This window comes from Coregonus lavaretus (genome assembly GCF_964263955.1).
Source record: "Coregonus lavaretus genome assembly, chromosome: 29".
Lineage (NCBI taxonomy): Eukaryota > Metazoa > Chordata > Actinopteri > Salmoniformes > Salmonidae > Coregonus > Coregonus lavaretus.
Genome location: NC_140016.1, coordinates 21856290 through 21880072, shown reverse-complemented (window position 1 = coordinate 21880072; position 23783 = coordinate 21856290). Strand labels below are relative to the sequence as shown.

At 45.3% G+C, this 23783-nt stretch overlaps 1 protein-coding gene across 1 annotated transcript in view; it reads left to right on the top strand.

Moving 5' to 3' along the window:
• The first annotated feature begins 727 nt into the window (after positions 1-727).
• The window catches only part of LOC311105297 (phospholipid-transporting ATPase IG-like), a 68836-nt gene continuing 45780 nt past the window's right edge, over positions 728-23783 (top strand). Inside the window, exons 1-2 of the mRNA XM_084147389.1 lie at positions 728-1179; positions 22527-22646. Of these exons, the coding sequence (XP_084003515.1) occupies positions 1153-1179; positions 22527-22646 (147 nt within the window). The 5' untranslated portion in view covers positions 728-1152. The remainder of the gene's footprint in view (positions 1180-22526; positions 22647-23783) is intronic.

Below are 23783 nucleotides of genomic sequence, written 5' to 3'. Positions count from 1 at the left end.
CTAAAGGCCCCAGTGCTCGGCCTTGGATGCCCATCCGCCTTGCAGAGCCTGCTGGGGCGTGACCTACGCCTCCATTCTTTTCATTATGATCTCTTCAATTGAATATAAAAGCCTACTACAATTCAATGTGTTAAATAATTGTATCATTTGCTGAGTGATAGTTATATATGAAATAATTGAGTAAAGGGTGCAAGTTTTACTGTTATTTTTTTATATACAGTCTACAATACTTTTTAGGGGTAAGCACCATAAGCTCATATACTGAATATAACGTTATATCTTTAACTCAACTTTTTGCTTGGTGCTGGGACTGCTGAACTTATTATTATATATCAATCTGACCCATCTTTACTGTTGACACTGATACAGGATAGATAAGACTTTATGAAAAGGAAATAGCTAATGTAGTTCACCAATAGGCCTATGACTACAAATCCCAGCACAGCCCCTCACCGTCGCACCGTCAACGGGCGGGGCTTATTGCCACATTCATATACTAGTCGGAACTAGGAAACTCTGACATTTCCGACTTGCAATTCTACAACCTTTTAGCTACTCGGACATTTCCGAGTTCCGACTAGCACTTGAATGCGGCCTTAAAACGTGGATGGTTGTAGTGGTTGCAAAAAAATGGTTTGACAGGGTTTGACTGAAGGAAGATAAGTCCAGGGGGCGGTAGTAGGCGAGTCCGATTTGTAAATGAATCAAAATTGAAGTTAGTTTTTGTATGTCACAGTGTTTTTGTGACCGACGCGGCGAGTTGATTTGTATGCGACGATACATTTGGGAAAGACAGCAACAGGGCATAGTACTACAGCATGTCGCGGGCAATTTCAACGTTTTGCATGGGGAAGCACGACTAGCACAGTAACACCGCAACGCGATACATATTTAAAAGGTAGAATGTGAATGGTTAGAAGAGCTCGAATTCATACAAAATGGAAACAATGTAGAATTGCTGCGGCATTGATTGTAGGTAGCTAGAAGGACTACTAGGGTAGAACATAGCTGGATAGAGAGCTAGTTATTAACTAATATACATGCGAAGTTCCATATCAGAAAAGCTCAAACAGAGCCTGTAGTAAGGTGATTGAAACTAAGAGTTCGTTAGTGTCCCCATTTACCAAAGAAGACTGAAGAAAATACTGAAATATGCTACGGAGAAGACTGAACCGTTTGGTATGTATGACAGCAACACACATGGCTAGCCAGCCACCCGGCACTGAAGTTTATGCGGCATGTTTGGTAGGTAGCTATAGCCAGCTAACGTTAGCCGAATATAGCTACTCGAGAATATAGCTAGCCAACCGCCTCTTGTTATTCAATCAATTATCAGGATAATGTACTCTCACTGAGTGATGCTTCTTGCTACCCATGAAAGCATGCTGGCTAGTATTACCAACGGTTAGTTATCATTTGTGTAACTAGCCTGTTAACGGTAGCTTATTGGCTAAAATATTACTATCATTATGTTTTACACATATCATTGTAACAATTAACGTGTTGGTTTTAGATGAGAAACACAAACGTTGCTTAGCCTTCACTTCCTTACTGCCAGCTAAATTCTTTGTAGTCTACAGTATTTTGGAACTATGAGTCACGCGTTGCCAATTCAAAGAAGGGCATAGCCGGTTATGAGCAATTTAGCCTTTTAATGCAAATTGACAGCTTAAGATTTCAATGTCTTGAACATGGATCTGCAAAGGTTCCCTCTTTTACATGGATCTTTCTCACCGAGAGTGGACAGTAATTAATCCCTAGGGGATAAAAGCTATCAACTTTCTGATAACTCGATATTCTCAGATGGTCATTTAAAAACTGATCACAGAACAGGTTGTCATTACCTTTCCACTTGAATGTGATGTATAATGAAATATGGTCCTGTATTTAAAGAAGCCTAGTAAAATCATCATTGGGTTCTGTTGAACTAAAAGTTGCTCATTATCTGTCTTGGTTGAATTTCACTGTTGTCAGTGAATTTCAACCATAAGTTTAATTCTGCTCATTACAAGTTTTATAGTCGTTAAATCATCGGTGGTTAATGGTCATCATCAAAGAATGAAGCATGGATCAAATCCTTATCCACAGGCACAGTCACAAGCCCCTGTTAATGAACGCTGAAGCATTTTTACTGCCTTTTTATAGTCCTACCCTCCAGTAACCTGTTGTCACTATTAGGTTTTATCCCCCAGAGTCAATGTGAGCAGTGTAGATACTGGCGGTGGAGGAGAAAAAGCAATATAATAATTATGCAGCCTGACCCTCTTCCCAGCCTCTCTTTAAGTGTTGCCAGGTCAGCGTATAATTCTGCCTCCTGAGCTGTTTGCTCCTGTAATTTATTTTTTGTGTGAGCTGTAAATAACATTTTGTGTGGAGCAGCCAGCCACGCTTTCATTGATGCGCATTGTGCTGTTATCTCGAGCTCTGGCTTTCTGCCTTGTAATTCACACCACCCTCCCATTCGCTTAGGGGGAGGGGGAGGGGAGGGGGGGGGTATGCATCATGGTACATTATAGGAGGGAGGGAGATACAGAGGAAGACTCAATCTGAAGAGGAATCGGGAGCTTCACTTGACTTGCCTCTATGATGCACTGTGATGCGCTAAAGCCCAGAGTGTCTTCACAAATTCATTAAAGATGGCTGTGGGAACAGATCGAGTGGTGCTGGGCTTTACGTCAGGTGGAAGCTCCAGAGGTTGTAATGCTCTGACAGGAATGCAGAATCACAGAGCTGCCTTTCATGTTCTCTCAAGCCCTTGAAGGCAGCAGCTAAATCTGTGAAGAGGTGAAGCTTGGCGGAAATGTGATAGTATTCAATTTGGAAACCCCTTCCTTGACTCAAAGGGAAGAGCATGGACACATCAAGGCATTCCAGCGCCCAGTCTGTCTGTTCCCTAGTAGTGTAGCTACCTTTCCTGTTCCTCGGTAGCCAGTGCTCCTAACCTCCTCCTGGGTAACTGGAGCGGACAATGCTACTGTGTCTTTCTGCATACTGTCTATGCAGTCTGGTCACTCAGTTCAAGTACATGGGTTACATAAGGACACTTGTTTAGCTGTTTCTGTACAAACACTTCAAAGGACAGCACAGCAGAAGTTAATTCAGGATAATGTGCAGGTTTAAGATCAAACTGTTTTGTCACAATGGTGCATTCTAAAGCCATTATCCTTCCAGCCCTCTGTCTTATTTCAGTTTCTATTCATTAAACACACATTTCTAGCAATTAGCCTATGAAATGAAGTGCCTTTTATTCTGGAGAATTCTATGCTTTTATTCTGGAGAGTTTTTTAATTCTCTTCATTCCATCCATATTATGACAATTTTCTATATTTTGTCAAAATAGAAAATGGCGACAACTTTAACTTAAGCTCTGACACACCAGTAGCGGTTGCTGGCCGAGTGTACTTGGCACCACTGAACGTAATTTGCGAACCGAGTGCGCACCAATTTTACATGTAGAATCACGTCAGACCTCCTACAGCAGGTGGTCCCTAAAACACAGCGTGCTGAACGATCAGCAGATGAACGCTAGATCCACATTCTGTGCGAGCCTTAAGGGAGCGTGATAGTGACGCAGTCAGTCGTTTTGAAGTCAACCCCTGAAGAGATCTAAAGGTGGAGACGGTCGGGCTTACTGCGTGGCTGTGTTAACCAACAGTGGCTTTAACCAAAAAAAGACAACAAACGTTTGTGTGAGGGCCAGAGCGTTTCGGGAGTTTTCTTCCCCCTTCCTCCTCTCTTGTTTTCTCTCTGTTGTGGTGTGAGGTCCATCTAATTGGATGAGCTGCTGCAGTCTCTGGTATTTTCAGCAGGGTTGGCTGCACCTCTTGAGAGCGTTCAAGTTGTAATGTCACATGCACAAGTACAGTGAAATGCCTTTCTTGCAAGCTCTAACCCCAACAATGCAGTAATCAATAACAATGTAATACTGCAAATATTAAGCGGGCCCTTGCCTGGCAGGGGATGTTGTCTCGTATCAGGGCTTTGCAGGCGTCGAAAAATACAACATGCGGACATAAATTTTGATACAAAATAATAATAGATTTGTGCGATACAGGTATAGTCCCGTGTAGCTCAGTTGGTAGAGCATGGCGTTTGCAACGCCAGGGTTGTGGGTTCGATTCCCACGGGGGGCCAGTATGAAAAAAATTATAATTATGTACTCACTATCTGTAAGTCGCTCTGGATAAGAGTGTCTGCTAAAATGACAAAATAAGTTAGTTTTTTTAATGAAAAAAAAGTGGAATTTTGCACTAAAACATACATTTGTATTTCATTCGATATATCGCCCAGCCCTACTCTGCTGTGACCTAAGCGCTAATAAGCAGGCCCTTGCCTGGCAGGGGACGTTGTCTCGTATCAGGGCTTTGCAGGCGTGCATGTTAAACAGTCTGTGAGCCTCTAAACGCTGTGAACCTAGAGAGAAGAGCCACGCTCTGCAGCAGTCCACAGGCAACACACAAGGATTCTCTCATGATCCAATTCCCCTCCCATCTAAACAAACATTGTTCACTGCTGTGACCTGACAGCCAGTTGCTTGTGTGTTAGAAGAGCTTCTTAGTTATGCTTCTTCTGAGAGCGATGGTGTTTTTGTTTCCGCTGGAGCATAGCTTCTCAGTTATGTATCTTCTGAGAGCGATGGTGTTTCGTTTCAGCTGGAGCATTCATTGGTTGTTTTGACGTATCACCATCTACCCTGAGAGTAATCACAGAGGCCCAGTGGCTACCGGGATACATTTTGAACAGCCAGTTAGAAGCTGTTTCTCTGCTGAGGAGGAGCCTGGCTTTGGATGGTTCCAGATGCCCACTTTGTGGCACAGTTAGCCAACTCCGTTTCCTATTGACTGCACCAGTCACTATTTAGCAGTCTTTTTTTCTAACTCTTTCATTGGACTATGTGCTGTGGCATTTAGACAGCATCATCACTTATGGTCCTAACCACCTGTTGGGAAAGAGATGGGGGTAGTTTGTCTAGTGATGACAGTGAGAACTGGCTGTACAGACTGGGGGCCTCCTTGGGAGGAGTTTTTTGGGGGAGTGCTCTGGATGGGTGAGAGTGCACAGGGAGGCCACAGTCCTTACAAGGTCTGGGTGGCCGTTTTCAATCAGTTGAGCTGCGTATTGATTAGAGCTGTGCTCTGTTTTGCCACCATCAGTCTTGCGCCCCGGAGTGGCTGGCGGACAGAAGTGCTTACTCCGGACTTTTCTCTTTTCTCTGCACTCCCCTCTCCACCCTATAATGAAAACCCAGCTCATCTGCACCACACAGCAGGATAATAAATACAATTAGCCTGTGGAGGCGGGGGATAAACGGTAGCGGGGTGTTGGGACAGGCTGTTGGAGCACAGAGCCTGGCCCTGCGTGACTGAACCTGAGGAAATGGAGGGGGATACAGTAGGTTTACATGTTGTAACCCCTGCACTCCTTCTCTCACTGCACCTAATGGACAGGCTTTCAGGGGCTGAGGGCGACAGGGTGAGAGGTGGTCTGGTGTTAAATAAGGGCGCCACGGGTGCACTTTTTGCTTTTTGTGGTGGTTTTCCATCTCCCGTCTAAAAGCGAGGTTGAATTCTCAGTTTGTACCTCTAAATAATTAAATCCACTTCATTTATTTTAAATTCTCCTCACAACGCTCCTCCTCTTCTGGGCTGCTTATCGTTGCTGGGGTAGCAGCACTTAAAATGCATTCTTGTCACCATATATTTATAAAGAACATCCAGAGAATCCCTGTGTCGTGCTCCAGCGCCAGCATTACCCAGAGAGCTGTGAAGAGAATGCTGGTGTGTGTGTGTATATATATACAGTACCAGTCAAAAGTTTGGACGCCCATACTCGTTCAAGGGTTTTCTTTATCTTTACATTTTTCTACATAATAGAATAATAGTGAAGACATCAAAACTATGCAATAACACATATGGAATCATGTAGTAACCAAAAAACGGTTAAACAAATCAAAATAGATTTTAGATTCTTCAAAGTAGCCACCCTTGGCCTTGATGACAGCTTTGCACACTCTTGGCATTCTCTCAACCAGCTTCATGAGAAATGCTTTTCCAACGGTCTTGAAGGAGTTCCCACATATGCTGAGCACTTGTTGGCTGATTTTCCATTACTCTGCGGTCCGACTCATCCCAAACCATCTCAATTGGGTTGAGGTTGGGTGATTGTGGAGGCCAGGTCATCTGATGCAGCACTGCATCATCACTGCTCTGAGAATGGCACCGGAGAAGATGGCTGCCGTTTTACAGCCTTCTAACCAATTGTACTATTATGAGTTTTTTCGCGTTATTTGTAATTTATTCTGTACATAATGTATCTGCCACAATCTTTTATGACCAAAAATAGCTTCTGGATATCAGGACAGCGATTACTCACCTCGTATAGGAAGAAGATCTATTCTTCAACGAGTCGGACGCGAAGGATATTCTACAGACACCCGACAAGGCACAAATCCCCGTCATTCCCATGAGAAAGAGACAGATATCATGGACGTAGGTCGAGGTGCCTTGTAAGGATCCGACGGCGAGCGAGTAAACTGCCTCTTCCATCAATTCTATTAGCCAATGTTCAATCACTTGAAAATAAATTGGATGACTTAAGATTAAGGTTATCCTACCAACAGGTTGTTAAAAACTGTAATATCTTATGTTTCACCGAGTCGTGGCTGAGCAACGACATGGATAACATACAGCTGACGGGATGTACGCTACATCGGCAGGATAGAACGGCTGACTCCGGTAAGACAAGGGGTGGCAGTCTGTGTATATTTGTAAACAACAGCTGGTGCATAAAATCTAATACTAAGGAAGTCTCAAGGTTTTGCTCGCCTGAGGTAGAGTATCTTATGATAAGCTGTAGACCACACTATTTACCAAGAGAGTTTATCTATATTTTTTGTAGCTGTCTATTTACCACCACAAACCGATGCTGGCACTAAGTTTGCACTCAATGAGCTGTATCAGGCCATAAGTAAACAGGAAAGCGCTCATCCAGAGGCAGCGCTCCTAGTGGCCGGGGACTTTAATGCAGGGAAACTTAAATCCGTTCTACCTCATTTCTACCAGCATGTTAAATGTGCAACCAGAGGAAAAAAAACTCTAGACCACCTTTACTCCACACACAGAGACACGTACAAAGCTCTCCCTCACCCTCCATTTGGCAAATGTGACAATAACTCTATCCTCCTGATTCCTGCTTATAAGCAAAAACTAAAGCAGGAAGCACCATTGACTCGGTTAATAAGGAAGTGGTCAGATGACGCAGATGCTAAGCTACAGGACTGTTTTGCTAGCACAGACTGGAATATGTTCTGGGATTCTTCCGATAGCATTGAGGAGTACATCACATCAGTCACTGGCTTCATCAATAAGTGCATTGATGACGTCGTCCCCACAGTGACCGTACGTACATACCCCAACCAGAATCCATGGATTACAGGCAATATCCGCACAGAGCTAAAGGGTAGAGCTGCCGCTTTCAAGGAGCGGGACTCTAACCCGGACACTTATAAGAAATCCCGCTATGCCCTCTGACGAACCATCCAAACAGGCGAAGAGTCAATACAGGACTAAGATTGAATCGTACTACACCGGCTCTGACGCTCGTCGGATGTGGCAGGGCTTGAAAACTATTACAGACTACAAAGGGAAGCACAGCCACAAGCTTCCCAGTGACACAAGCCTGCCAGAGGAGCTAAATCACTTCTATGCTCGCTTCGAGGCAAGCAACACTGAATCATGCATGAGAGCATCAGCTGTTCCGGATGACTATGTGATCACGCTCTCCGTAGCCGATGTGAGTAAGACTTTTAAGCAGGTCAACGTTCACAAGGCCGCAGGGCCAGATGGATTACCAGGACGTGTACTCCGAGCATGCGCTGACCAACTGGCAAGTGTCTTCACTGACATTTTCAACATGTCCCTGACTGAGTTTGTAATACCAACATGTTTCAAGCAGACCACCATAGTTCCTGTGCCCAAGAACACTAAGATAACCTGCCTAAATGGCCACCGACCCGTAGCACTCACGTCTGTAGCCATGAAGTGCTTTGAAAGGCTGGTCATGGCTCACATCAACACCATTATCCCAGAAACCCTAGACCCACTCCAACTTGCATACCGCCCCAACAGATCCACAGATGAGGCAATCTCTATTGCACTCTACACTGACCTTTCCCACCTGGACAAGAGGAACACCTACGTGAGAATGCTATTCATTGACTACAGCTCAGCGTTCAACACCATAGTGACCTCAAAGCTCATCACTAAGCTAAGGACCCTGGGACTAAACACCTCCCTCTGCAACTGGATCCTGGACTTCCTGACGGGCTGCCCCCAGGTGGTAAGGGTTGGTAACAACACATCTGCCATGCTCATCCTCAACAGGGGGTCCCTCAGGGGTGTGTGCTCAGTCCCCTCCTGTACTCCCTGTTCACCCATGACTGCATGGCCAGGCACGACTCCAACACCATCATTAAGTTTGCAGACGACACAACAGTGGTAGGCCTGATCACCGACAACGATGAGACAGCCTATAGGGAGGAGGTCAGAGACCTGGCCGTGTGGTGCCAGGATAACAACATCTCCCTCAACGTGAACAAGACAAAGGAGATTGTGGACTACAGGAAAAAAAAGAGGACTGAGCACGCCCCCATTCTCATCGACGGGGCTGTAGTGGAACAGGTTGAGAGCTTCAAGTTCCTTGGTGTCCACATCACCAACAAACTATGATGGTCCAAACACACCAAGACAGTCGTGAAGAGGGCACGATAAAGCCTATTCCCCCTCAGGAGACTGAAAAGATTTGGCATGGTTCCTCAGATCCTCAAAAAGTTCTACAGCTGCAGCAACGAGAGCATCCTGACTGGTTGCATCACCGCCTGGTATGGCAACTGCTCGGCCTCCGACCGCAAGGAAATACAGAGGGTAGTGCATACGGCCCTGTACATCACTGGGGCCAAGCTTCCTGCCATCCAGGACCTCTATACCAGGCGGTGTCAGAGGAAGGCCCTAAAAATTGTCAAAGACTCCAGCCACCCTAGTCATAGACTGTTCTCTCTGCTACCGCACGGCAAGCGGTACCGACGCGCCAAATCTAGGTCCAAAAGACATCTTAACAGCTTCTACCCCCAAGCCATAAGACTCCTGAACAGCTAATCATGGCTACCCAGACTATTTGCATTGCCCCCCCCCCCCCACCCCAACCCCCTCTTTTACACTGCTGCTACTCTGTTTATTATTTATGCGTAGTCACTACCCGCATGTACATATTACCTCGACTAACCGGTGCCCCCGCACATTGACTCTGTACCTGTACCCCATGTATATAGCCTCCCTGCTGTTATTTTATTTTACTGCTGCGCTTTAATTATTTGCTATTTCACTGTAAGGTCTACAGCTGTTGTATTTGGCGCATGTGGCAAATAAAATTGTAGTTGATTCCTTCTTGGTAAAATAGCCCTTACACAGCCTGGAGGTGTGTTGGGTCATTGTCCTGTTGAAAAACAAATGATAGTCCCACTGAGCCCAAACCAGATGGGATGGCGTATCACTGCAGAATGCTGTGGTAGCCATGCTAGTTAAGTGTGCCTTGAATTCTAAATAAATCACAGACAGTGTCTCCAGCAAAGCACCCTCACACCATAACACCACCACCTCCATGCTTTACGGTGGGAAATACACATGCGGAGATGGAAACAAAAATCTAAATTTGGACTCCAGACCATAGGACAAATTTCCACAGGTCTAATGTCCATTGCTCGTTGTTTTTGGCCCAAGCAAGTCTCTTCTTATTATTGGTGTCCTTTAGTAGTGGTTTCTTTTCAGCAATTTGACCATGAAGGCTTGATTCACACAGTCTCCTCTGAACAGTTGACGTTGAGATGCGTCTTACTTGAACTCTGAACCGTTTATATTTACATTGACATTTTAGTCATTTAGCAGACGCTCTTATCCAGAGCGACTTACAGTTAGTGAGTGCATACATTATTTATTTATTCTTTCATATATGGGCTGCATTTCTGAGGTTGGTAACTCTAATGAACTTATCCTCTGCAGCAGTGGTAACTCTGGGTCTTCCATTCCTGTGGCGGCCTTCATGAGAGCCAGTTTCATCATAGCACTTGATGGTTTTTGCGACTGCACTTGAAACTTTCAAAGTTCTTAATGTTCCGTATTGACTGACCTTCATGTCTTAAAGTAATGATGGACTGTCGTTTCTCTTTGCTTATTTGAGGTGTTCTTGCCATAATATGGACTTGGTCTTTTACCAAATAGGACTATCTTCTGTCTTCTGTACACCCCCCCCCCCCCCCCCCCCCCCCTTGTCACAACACAACTGATTGGCTGTAACGCATTATTACACAAATTAACTTTTAAGAAGGCACACCTGTTAATTTAAATGCATTCCAGGTGACTACCTCATGAAGCTGGTTGAGAGAATGCCAAGAGTGTGCAAAGGGTGGATATTTGAAGAATCTCAAATATAAAATATATTTTGATTTTAACACCTTTTTTGGTTACTACATGATTCCATATGTATTATTTCATTTCATAGTTTTGATATCGTCACTATTATTCTACAATGAAAAAAAGAGAAAAACCCTGTGTCCAAAATGTTGACTGGTAATGTGTATATATATATATTTTTGGTCTGTGTATGTTCTAACGATAGTCACTGACACATGAGAGAAACGGCAACCTCTTCACATGGGTTTGAGTGTCGGTTGACACACATTGTTGGAAATACACTCTCACAAACACACACTTGCAAGCAGCCCCCCAGTTAAACAACAGTATGACGATTACCTCCAGAACAAACACTTATGCCAGGGCATCCGGCATCACTCAGCGACGGGTAGAAAAATTAGTCTCTTAACCCTGGTCACGAATGACTGGGAGGGAAGGAAGGAGCGGCCCCATTCATACCAATCATGTCCTGCAGCCACATAGATGTTTGTTGTTGGGACTGCTTGATAAAGCAAGCTGACCCCCTTCCCAAATACAATGTAGGATAATTAATTGAATGGCAGTTAGTCAGTAGCTTGGTGCATTATAAAAGATGACAGCTCAGATGCAGTTTTTTTTTTTTTTTTTAAAGCTCGTCAGCATTAAGATGTCATATCTCTGGCCATATCGGCCTGTGCCTGACGTGGCGACGGGATGAAACCCACCGTGCAGCGCACTCATTCCAGCAGATTAGTTTATTCACAGCCATACAGTACACGTAGGTAAACGAGAAGGGATATGCAGACAGCATCAGCACTACAGGCACCTGAACCAGGCGTTGTCTTGGTGCTGCTCCTACCATCTCTGAGTCTACTAATGTTCTGAATGTTTGGTATACTCAGCATATACTTCCATTCATAAAAATAAAAAAAACTGGTACAGGGCTACCTTCAGGTGAGACTTGTGGGCATCCTAGAGTACATGTATGTGTTGAGAGACACACCTTTCCATAAAGGGGTCGTATTAGTGTGTAGCCCAACTTGTTCGGACGCTACAGACAGAAGTTGGCAGATCGGCAGTACTGACTTCAGACGAGTCACGTGACACTTGTGGGGGGTTGTAGGGCAAAACCAACTCATGTTCGTGAGAGTCACCTTTCCATAGTGTGGTCATATTCATTTGTAGACCAAACCATTCGGACACTACAGACGTTTTCGTGAGGAGACCGATTTTCTAGATATCTCATGGTCTGACAAACACCGCTGTAGCTCGTCCACCTTTCACCACAGATGTGTAAGGCTGCCATTGGCAGATACGGTGGATTGAGACGCAGCCCATGCAGAAAAACATATCTCTATCTTAAACAGACAGATTTTGATGGGGATTTTTTTAATGATGCTAATTCAATTTCCGTGGGGTCCTGGAGATTGATTCAAGGGTTAATGCATTCTCTGTGTGCTGAAATACAAAACCAAGACTTGGTGTATCACAAGCTACAGTAAGTTGTCTTTTTGTAAGTGTGTTGGCTATATGTTCCCTGTTCTACGTACTGTGACACTCTGACACATTTTTGAGGAACAATATGTCCCAATGCAGACTGGACGACCACAGGCTTTGGTCAGCATTGTACAAAAACACTTATGCATTTCCTGCTTTTTTTTAACACCCTCCCCCAGTTTTTCTGAAAATTGTAAATATTTTCACATCCCTCATCGTGCAGTTTTATCATGACGTGCTCGTCTTAGGCGATGCCTGAGGCAGGAGACTGCATTTGCTTTTATACAGTGGCACTTGAATTACGCAGCATCTCATTTTGTATTCATACCCTGTGTGGACAGTGAATGCCGAGTGAATCAAGAAAAAGCATTTCTTGCTTATGGCCACCTGTTAGGGCTATCATCTCACGATGCGGACGTCTCTGGTCTTCGAAAAACATTCCCAAAATAGTCACTCAGCACATCTGTCACTAGCTTGCTTTACTAGCCTACTGTATTCAGCTCCAGATGGATCCCAAAGTAAGAAGCTGAGTCTCCACCTCCCCAGTGTAATGCAGGCCAGTCCACAGTACACGGACGGTACAGAACGGAACACTGTATCTGCTGCTGGAACAATGAGCCTTTTCCATTCAACAGTAGCTCTTTAGGACGAACCGGTCCTCAATTAAAGTTGCTGTTGTCCTATTTATAAACTATGGTGCTACTCAGCACTGTATGCGGTTGGCAGTCAGGAGCGCCTTGAGAACTACAATTGGCCTTTGTGTGAACCAGTGATAGAAGTGACACCATAGTGTCATGATGGTACGATGTCGCTTAACAAGTCACGCAGTCTGAACTGTTGTCTAATTGTAGATCAAAGGTTTGAAGTCTGGTGGGAACCATTGACTGCAGCCGGTAGGATAACTGTGACTAGGTGAATGTGAGATTGAAACAGAGTGAGTAAGAGTGCAAGAGGCAGGCAGATGAGGAGGAGTAAGGGAGAGTGAGCGAGAGAGGAGAGTGCCAGCACTAGTACTGCAGTGACTAACAGCGTTGGTGTCTCATGTGTTGTCTGTTAGACACTCACTGTTACCTAGCAGATTTGCTTTATTTAGCAGTTTTGGCAGTTAGTCATCCCTGTTTTCTTGATGAATTTAGACTCTCTGTTCGCATTACATCTGGAGCATTGAAATCGATAGGCTACTTGTGTTTCCAAAATCTATTGTTGACCAACACAGTTCAGTCCGTTTGTGTGCTCTTGGCTGTTTGGTTGGTCCCTTCATGTGTACTCATTGCACCATTTCCATCTGGTTCCTACTGGGGTTTCCTTGTGTGCTCCTGTGGCTGAGGCCAAGTAGTGCACTAGCTTTGTTAATGACCCAGTCTCCTCCTCCCTTGGGAAGACCTTCCTTACTATAGAGTAGTAGACCCTGATCTAGAGAAGTGTCTGTTAGTCAGGCCTCAACTAAATAAACTACTTAATCACACACACTAGTAATGGTATTGTTTTTGACAATATCACAATATTATTTTTGTGCTAGTTTGCTGTACCTGCACCAAAACTCCAGTATTTTTCCTTAATAGCTTGTTCTACGTCTTCTTTTTTAAATAGGGAGCCAATTTTTTTCTGCACTTTTTACTTCCATGACTGATCAAAACTAGTTCTGATGGCTCTCTCTTGTCTCTCTGCAGCACACATATGGTGAGCAAAATGTTTGGAATATCGAATCGCAATAAAATCACAGTATCGAATCGCAATACGTATAGAATCTTGAGAATCTCAATACATATCGTATCGGCACCTAAGTACCGTGATAATATCGTATCGTGAGGTCCCTGGCAATTCCCAGCCCCCACACACACACACGCCTACGTGATTGTTGATATTTCCTGTGGTGTTATCATTGAAGCTACTGTACTGGAGCTTACGTCTGTCCTCCAGTTCCCCTGTATGGGAAAGTTGGCCCTTTAATCTACTTCCTTTTCTCTTCTGTTTGGAGAACTATTTGAAACTGATTTAAATAATAACATGGCCCTTGCCAAGCGTTGCTGCCTTTGCCCTCAGAGTAGTCAAAAGCAGGTGTCGTTGACTTGTTGGGGCACGTCCAGGGCAGTCAAAAGCAGGTGTCGTTGGGGCACGTCCAGGACCGTCAAAAGCAGGTGTCGTTGGGGCACGTCCAGTACCGTCAAAAGCAGGTGTCGTTGGGGTACGTGCAGGGCATGAAGAAGTACTGTAGTTGGTCTCCAGTGTTCCCTCTCTCCATGTCCTGTACTTCACACCTCATTAAACCAGTAAGGAGATTGTCTCATTCCTTATGAGGGTTATACAGCATCAGCAACAAGCTTAGGACTGCATTTTACAATAGAGGACTTTGTGGGGACTAGCCATATTATGTCACATTTTGAATTTGTTCCAACAGATCCGTTTCTGTAGAAACCAACAACTCCCATCCACAGTGCTTTGCTCGTTAGACCGCAAATTCAGATTCACCATGTCCAGACTTGATATGCAAAACAAATGCAGAGACGCCGTCTCTCTGTTCTACAGAATATGCTTCGACCGAGCTGACCTCGATAGCATCTGCAGTCACAGGCTTTTATTCTGTTATCGTACATCATGATATCAGGGCCCACTCTGCCCAGGGCTCCACAAGCCACTTGTCATGTTCACTCACTCAGACACCAAGTGACAACAGCCGGTATCCACTTTGGGATTGTGTTCAGGTGCTCATTACTTCTGCTGCCTTTATTCCCCTACTTGACCTGAGCAACACAGCACCCACCAACCAGCCTTGTCTGTTAATTTCACTTGGAGATTCAGGCCTCAAAAGCAGCAAGCCCATTTCTTCCTCTGGCCAGCTGATGTATAATTTAAAGTGTCTCCTCCAGTGCTAGTTTATTTTTGTGTGTGAGGATAACTGTGTTCCCGTGTCTTGTTTTTGTGTGTTTGTTGCCAGTTGGGCTTGAAGAGGGCTTGCCTTCCCCGTCACTGAGGACACCCAGGTTGGTTGCTGTTGGCATTGTGGATTGCAGTATGGCTGTGATAAGCACCATACCATTGTCATCTGCTGGTTCTCCAGGAGTGGCTCGCTCCTATGTGTTTTGCATCGTGGTGTTGGCCGACTGCCAAACAGAGATGGCTTTTCAGGGGTGGAGAGTGTTACTGCACCCGATGGCCAACTGTAGGAGAGGGAGGGAGGGGTGGAGAGCCCTGCTCAAAATGAAAGCATGCACACTACACAGCTAGTAGCTTAATCAGTAGAGGTGTATATTTTAGTGTAGAGAATGTACTTCATTATACACCTAAAGGGTAATCAGCATTATAAAGGTGAAGGAAATTCCGACCAGACACATGATGCAAGCTATTCTCATTTCATTTGTCATGGTTGCAGCATCCTGTTGGCTAGCCACGCTGTGGTTGTACTGACAACAGAGTCAGAAACGTTCATCTCGAACCCAATCCAGAACCAAATCTCACATCTGATGACTTAAGTCTGTCACGCATGAGAGAGGCATCAAAACAGCCTACAAGTGCAGTTTGCGTTATCTCGCAAGTTCATGTTTTGAGAGAAACCCCTTAACCAGAATTCAATACTAGTCCGGTAATAGACATTTTGCCCATTCTAGGTCTTGGAAAAGAGATGTTGTGACAGGACACGGTGTCGTCAGACTGTGAAGTCATCATCCGGTGTTTGGCAATGGCTGAATGCAGCATTCTGTTGCCTCTGCTTTGAATAGCATGCATTTTTCCTCCCCGTACCAGCCCGTGCCCATTTTATAATGTATGCCTAATTTCCTTTTAAAGCATAATCTAATAATGTAAAGTTTGGAGCTCTACTCAATCCTCTAATGCACTGTTTATTTCCCAGCAGTTGGGTCTCGGCTCAATTGAGTGTTCCATGTTTGTTTTATTGATCCCCATCCTTCTGTTGTAGCTAATGCATTTTCGTCTAGCAGGAATCTACTGTCAAACTTTGACGTCCTGGCACTTTTACTATAATTTTGCTTTTGCAGCCTTGCATTATTGGCTTTGAACTGCCTAGTTTGTCCTTTGACTAAGAGGCAAAGATAATTCCATCAATTTGACTTTTTCCTTACATTTCCTTATATAGCTTGGCCTCGGCTGCACTGTTTTTGGAGATGAGTATTGCGATCACGTAACGGTGCAAAAATGAATTTGGCCCTACAGTCTGACCCTCATTATATTTTACACTGAAATTCCCTCCTAAATCAATGACGATTCAACACAGCTGTTCTTATCTATCGGAACCAAGGGAGATCTCATTGAACCACTTCCTCTTTTTAATATGCCGTTTCATTTAAGGCATGATTTGTATTCTCTGAAGTGTCTTATGTTTCTGTCAAACTGTCCCAAAGGTCTGCTTCCAGGATATCTAGTTTGTGGCTGGTTGTTCAGTAACTTCTTGATTTGTATAAAATCCCCAGTCAGTGTTTGCTTACTGTGGCCGTAACCTTGGGGCAGCATTGCAACAATGTCGCTCTCGCGGTTAATGACTCCCAAAGAGAGCGACTGTCTCAGATGAAAAATAGGGTAGCTATGGGTAATAACTAACCCACAGTGGCTAACTGGCGCATCGGCTCTACAGTCGAAGCCAAGGCACTGAGCACATTCGGATTCTCTGCTTCAAGGCTAATTTGTTTTGTAAATTGTTCCTTTATTTGCAGTGTGACATTTGCATTGTCCAGGGAGGGTAGTTGTGTGTCACTTAGTTTCTGTGCTGCCTTTCTTTACCCAACATCCTCGGTCATTAGGGATGCATTGTCTATTGTTTTGTTCACAGCTTTCTGAATCTCTAATGGTCTTATTATGATGGAAGCAGACATTTTGAAGTGTACTTCACTGAGAAACTGGGGAGAAAAGCATCCGAGTGGAGGGTCCCTCGGAGGGAGAACTGTTGTTGAGAATAAGATGCACTTCTTTGGCGTCCCAATCCATAGTGTTGTGCTTCCTCTCCCTCACTATCTCCCCTCATCGCCCTGGCACTCCGGTCCGTCCGGTCTGTCCTGTTGGAGGAGCGGTATGCTCAGTGGGTAGTGCATTACAGGTTTGACAGCTACACTGAGGTGTGAACGCTGCCTCTCTCATGCCTGACGGTACATTATGCAATCACTTAGCTCTTCCCAGACTGGGAGACAACAGGACTGTCTGCGTCTGAATTTCTGCAGAGGGAGACATTTTGTCTGGGAAATCTCACTCAACCTTTAATGAGAAGCAAATTATTGCATAAGCATGTCTTAGGTAGGCTATGTTGTTCCTCATATGCATAGCTAATGAGGCTCCCTAGACTCTCAAGTCTGTGCTTTGATCTAACCTGTCCCCAGTACAGTCTGTGGACACCTCAGTGTCTAGCTGGCCTATATTCACACTTCACAGGCACTGTGGCATTGGTCCATGATCACATCAGCTGGCTGTTGGTGGCGTCTCTGACAGACAGTTGTGAACGGCACACATGACCCTGGCCCCAGTGCATTAGATCTACAGATCGTTTAGCTGGAGCACCTTAATAATTCACTTCCTCCGTAATGGCTGTGGAGCTTGTATTTTAGCCAGGCAGGAACACCACATGTAGGGTCTGGGGCTCTGGGGGGCTATTGTTGAGTGGAGGTGCTATAAGAGAGAGTGGTTCTGAAATCATGGGCCAGAGGTAAAGAGGGTGTCATTTCCAGTTAAGGGATGTGGGGGATGGAGTTGGGGCGTATTAGTGCGTCTTCACTCCCTGTCTCATCTGTTCTCCTGGGGAGAAGGTGGCTGCCCAAGCCCACTAGAGCGAGAGAGGGAGAAAATGGCCTTGATAAATTGATACTCCCACGTGTCGAGCCTGCCTGCCAGTAAAGTCCCAGGTTGGCTGTGGGCTGTAGTCAGCATACAGGAAGGATATTGACCCAGTCCTCAGTCTAAAAGTGTCCTTCCTGAACCTAGAGATGGGCCTAGGCTGTGGCAGAGAAGGAGTCTTCCTTACACGCCAGCTCTTACCCTGTGTTTCACCCAGACTGCCATTTAAGGAAGATGAAAGAATTGTGCTTTCAGAGTACCAGTGACCTTGTGCTGGGGGAAACCGGAAGGCTGGTTCTCCCTGCTGACCCCGTCTACCAAGGTCTCCCATCCTTGCTCTGTCTTCTCTCTGGTCATGTGAGCAGTCATAGGGCCTCGGTCAGCAGAGCACAGTGCATTGAAATGACTTGGCTTGTCTGCGCTCCCTACGCTGCCGCCTCCTCCACCTCCTTCTCAGTCTATATCTGCACAGGAGATAACTGGGCCTATAAATCTGGTGTTAGCAGCCTCCTCTCCCCAGAGGCAGCGCTTTATAACTGGCTAATCATCGGCTGTCCACCTTGGAGGGAAGAAATGAAACTCATTACAGGACTGGTGCCCCCTCCATTTTGGCCCATTGACCCATGTCATACTTTCCTTTGTCCCCCGTGAAACCTTAGCTTGCGTTCAACAATTTTAGTGTGCCGTTGCTTTTGAAATTTGCAGAGACCTTTTGTAATTATTTTCTGCACCTCGGACTGGATATTATATTATGGTTCATGGCCTTGATTTGAATTTATATTATAGACTTGAAATACTTTTTAAGGAAAATGGTTTTCCATGACCTGATTTGTAGTGTCGTAGAGGTGAGAGCACTATCATTGATTTGTTTTGCTCCCCATGCGTTAGATGTAGACTACATCTTAATTTACTAACCTTGGAAGTTCTGCACAAGACATCTTTGCAGTGCACTTGATGCACATTTCCCCCTAGCCGACTGAATGTCACTTGGCTTTTCATAGCTGGGCATTTAGAGGTTGAGAGGTTGAGAGGTTGAGAGGTTGAGAGAGAGAGAACAGGAGGTCTGGGACAAGGTAGCATGTCCTGTGAACAGGTCAGGGTTCCATAGCCGCAGGCAGAAGAGTTGAAACTGGAGCAGCAGCACGACCAAGTGGACTGGGGACAGCAAGGTGTCATCAGGCCAGGTAGTCCTGAGGCATGGTCCTAGGGCTCAGGTCCTCCGGGAAGGGAGGGAGAGGGAAAATTAGAGGGAGCATACTTAAATTCACACAGGACACTGGATAAGACAGGAGAATAACACCAGATATAACAGACTGACCCTAGCCCCCCGGCACATATATTATTGCAGCATAGATACGGGGGGTCGGGGGACACTGTGGCCCCCTCCGATGATACCCCCGGACAGGGCCAACCAGGCAGGATATAACCCCACTCACTTTGACAAAGCACAGCCTCTACACCACCAGAGGGATATCAATAGACCACCAACCTACTACCCTGAGACAAGGCTGAGTATAGCCCACGAAGATCTCCTCCACTGCACAAGCCTGAGGGGGCGACAAACAAGACCGGAAGATCACGTCAGTGACTCAACCCACTCAAGTGACGCACCCTCCTATGGACGGCATGGAAAGCACCAGTAAGCCAGTGACTTAGCCCCCGTAATAGGGTCAGAGGCTGAGAATCCCAATGGAGAGACGGGAACCGGCCAGGCAGAGACGGCAAGGGCGGTTCGCCGCTCAAGTGCCTTTCCGTTCACCTACGCACCCCTGGGCCAGACCACACTCAATCATAGGACCTACTGAAGAGATGAGTCTTCAGTAAAGACTTAAAGGTCGAGACCGAGTCTGTGTCTCTCACATGGATTGGCAGACCATTCCATAAAAATTGAGCTCTATAGGAGAATCCCCTGCCTTCAGCTGTTTGCTTAGAAATTCTAGGGACAATAAGGAGGCCTGCGTCTTGTGACCGTAGCGTACGTGTATGTATTTACGGCAGGACCAAATTGGAGAGAGGGGTAGGAGCAAGCCCATGTAATGCTTTGTAGGTTAGCAGTAAAACCTTAATCAGCCCTAGCCTTAACAGGAAGCCAGTGTAGAGGCTAGCACTGGAGTAATATGATCAAATTTGTTGGTTCTATTCAAGATTCTAGCAGCTGTGTTTAACACTAACTGAAGTTTATTTAGTGCTTTATCCGGGTAGCCGGAGAGAAGAGCATTGCAGTAGTCTAATCTAGAAGTGACAAAAGCATTGATTTTAGCTTTTCTGCATCATTTTTGGACAAAACGTTTCTGATTTTTGCAATGTTACGAAGATGGAAAAAAGCTGTCCTTGAAATATTCTTGATATGTTCGTCAAAAGAGAGATCAGGTTCCAGAGAAACGCTGAGGTCCTTCCTTTTTTAGATGACTGTACAACCTTAATTGTCAGATCCAACAGAAGATCTTTGTTTCTTGGGAACTAGAACTAGCATCTCTGTTTTGTCCGAGTTTAAAAGTTAAAAAATTGCCACCATCCACTTCCTTATGTCTGAAACACAGGCTTCCAGGGTAGCCAATTTTGGGGATTCACCATGTTTCATCGAAATGTACAACTGTGTGTCGTCCGCATAGTAATGAAAGTTAACGTTGTGTTTCCGAATTACCACACAGAGGTAAAATATATAGTGAAAACAATAGTGGTCCTAAAACGGAACCTTGAGGAACACCGAAACGTACAATTGATTTGTCAGAGGACAAACCATCCACAGAGACGAACTGATATCTTTCCGACAGATAAGATCTAAACCAGGCAAGAACTTGTCCGTGTAGACCAATTAAGGTTTCCAATCTCTCCAAAATAATGTGGTGATCGATGGTGTCAAAAGCAGCCCTAAGGTCTAGGAGCACGAGGACAGATGCAGAGCCTTGGTCTGACGCCATTAAAATGTAATTTACCACCTTCACAAGTGCAGTCTCAGTATTATGAAGGGGTCTAAAACCAGACTGAAGCATTTCGTATACATTATTTGTCTTCAGGAAGGCAGTGAGTTGCTGCACAATAGCTTTTTCTAAAAGTTTTGAGAGGAATGGAAGATTCGATATAGGCCAATTTTAGTTTTGACATTTTCTGGGTCAAGGTTAGGCTTTTTCAAGAGAGGCTTTATTACTGCCACTTTTTGTGAGTTTGGTACACATCCAGTGGATAGGGAGCCATTTATTATGTTCAACATAGGAGGGCCAAGGACAGGAAGAAGCTCTTTCAATAGTTCAGTTGGAATGGGGTTCAGTATGCAGCTTGAAGGTTTAGAGGCCATGACTATTTTCATGAATGTGTTAAGAGAACTAGGATTAAAAAACTTGAGTGTCTTCGTTCATCCTAGGTCTTGGCAGTTTTGTGCAGACTTTGGACAGCTGAGCTTTGGAGAAATATGCGGATTCAAAGAGGAGTCCGTAATTTCCTTTCTAATGATCATGATCTTTTCGTCTAAGAAATTCATGAATTCATCACTGGTGAAGTGAAAGGCATCCTCTCTTGGGGAATGCTGCTTTTTAGTTAGCTTTGCGACAGTATCAAATATACATTTTGGATTGTTCTTATTCTCCTCAATTAGGTTGGAAAAATAGGATGATCGAACAGCAGTGAGGGCTCTTCGATATTGCACTGTACTTTCTTTCCAAGCTAGTAGGAAGACTTCCAGTTTGGTGGAGCGCCATTTCCGTTCCAATTTTCTGGAAGCTTGCTTCAGGGCTCGGGTATTTTCTGTATACCAGGGAGCTAGTTTCTAGTGACAAATGTTTTTTTGTTTTTAGGGGTGCGACTGCATCTAGGGTATTACGCAAGGTTAAATGTAAACTGTTTTTTGTACTCCGACGTCCTTGAGTAGGTGGAGGGAGTCTGGAAGGGCCTCTAGGATTCTTTGGGTTGGCCGAGAATTTATAGCATGGCTTTTGATGATTCTTGGTTGGGGTGTGAGGTGATTATTTGTTGCGATTGCAAACGTAATAAAATGGTGGTCCGATAGTTCAGGATTATGAGGAAAAACATTTAGATCCACAATATTTATTCCACGGGACAAAACTAGATCCAGGGAATGACTGTGGCAATGAGTAGGTCCGGAGACATGTTGGACAAAACCTAGACTGAGTCGATGATGGCTCCGAAAGCCTTTTGGAGTGGGTCTGTGGACTTTTCCATGTGAATATTAAAGTCACCAAAAATTAGAATATTATCTGCCATGACTACAAGGTCCGATAGGAACTCGGTGAGTAACTCTGTATACGGCCCAGGAGGCCTGTAAACAGTAGCTATAAAAAGTGATTGAGTAGGCTGCATTGATTTCATGACTAGAAGCTCAAAAGACGAAAACACAGTCATTTTTGGGGGGGTAAATTGAAATTTGCTATCGTAAATGTTAGCAACACCTCCGCCGTTGCAGGATGCGCGGGGGATATGGTCACTAGTGTAACCAGGAGTAGAGGCCTCATTTAACACCGTCAATTCATTAGACTTAAGCCATGTTTCAGTCAGGCCAATCACATCAAGATTATGATCAGTGATTAGTTCATTGACCATAACTGCCTTGGAAGTGAGGGATCTAACATTAAGTAACCCTATTTTGAGATGTGAGATCACGATCTCTTTCAATAATGACAGTAACGGAGGTGGTCTTTATTCCAGTAAGATTGCTAAGGCGAACACCGCCATGTTTAGTTTTGCTCAAGCTAGTTCAAGGCACAGACACGGTCTCAATGGGGATAGCTGAGCTGACTACATACATTGTATACATGGCTCTGAATTTGTCTTCTAATTCTGTCTGTTCATCTCTCTGTACAGTTTGGTAGGGACGAGAGGAGGGTGGACAGCAGAACCATCTACGTAGGCCACCGGCCCTGTACCGCCACCGAAGCTTTAATCCCCCCTAAATTCTGTGACAACAGGATTGTCTCTTCCAAGGTAAGATATACTGCCGTGTTTTTACACCGTCGACCTGTGGTCTGCACAACACCTTAAAACAGGCAAGTGGACGTTTCGTACCATGCTCGTATATTTTCAAAGAAGGGGATTTATAGTGGTGCAGAGGGTCCCACTGGGAATGGGCCAATCAATGTCTCTCGTCCTCCAGTGTGAGTGTAAACAGTCTTTAATTACCCTGGCTGTAGTGTTTACACTTCTACCATGCACCTGCCTCCCATCACCCTGTTCCTTACAACTCCCTCTCTGTTCCTTCTCTCTCCTCTCCCTGCACCATCTCTCCCTCCTATGTTTACTCCCTCTCCCCCTCCTCACTCTCTCCTGCCCTCCTTCCTAACACTCCCCCTTCCTCACACTCTCCTGCCCTCCTCCCTAACACTCTCCCCCTCCTCACTCTCTCCTGCCCTCCTCCCTAACACTCTCCCCCTCCTCACTCTCTCCTGCCCTCCTTCCTAACACTCCCCCTTCCTCACACTCTCCTGCCCTCCTCCCTAACACTCTCCCCCTCCTCACTCTCTCCTCCCCTCCTCCCTAACACTCCCCCTTCCTCACACTCTCCTGCCCTCCTCCCTAACACTCTCCCCCTCCTCACTCTCTCCTGCCCTCCTCCCTAACACTCTCCCCCTCCTCACTCTCTCCTGCCCTCCTCCCTAACACTCTCCCCCTCCTCACTCTCTCCTGCCCTCCTCCCTAACACTCTCCCCCTCCTCACTCTCTCCTGCCCTCCTCCCTAACACTCTCCCCCTCCTCACTCTCTCCTGCTCTCCTCCCTCACGCTCCCCCTCTTAATACTTTTCCCTCACTCTTTTCTCTGGCAAAATGAGATGGTCCCTTTCTGCTACCATGTGCATTTCAGCACTCTGTCTCTGTCTCCATGCAAATAGATTTGTCTACACTCCCCTCTCAACAACAGTGGTGCGTGTGTGACTGTGTTTTTGTCCACGCGCTTTAGCCCAACGTGGTGTTGTGTGGTATAATATAATCTAATATGCCATTTAGCAGACACTTTTATCCAAAGCGACTTACAGTCATGTGTGCATACATTTTTACGTATGGGTGGTCCTGGGGATCGAACCCACTACCCTGGCGTTACAAGCACCATGCTCTACCAATTGAGCT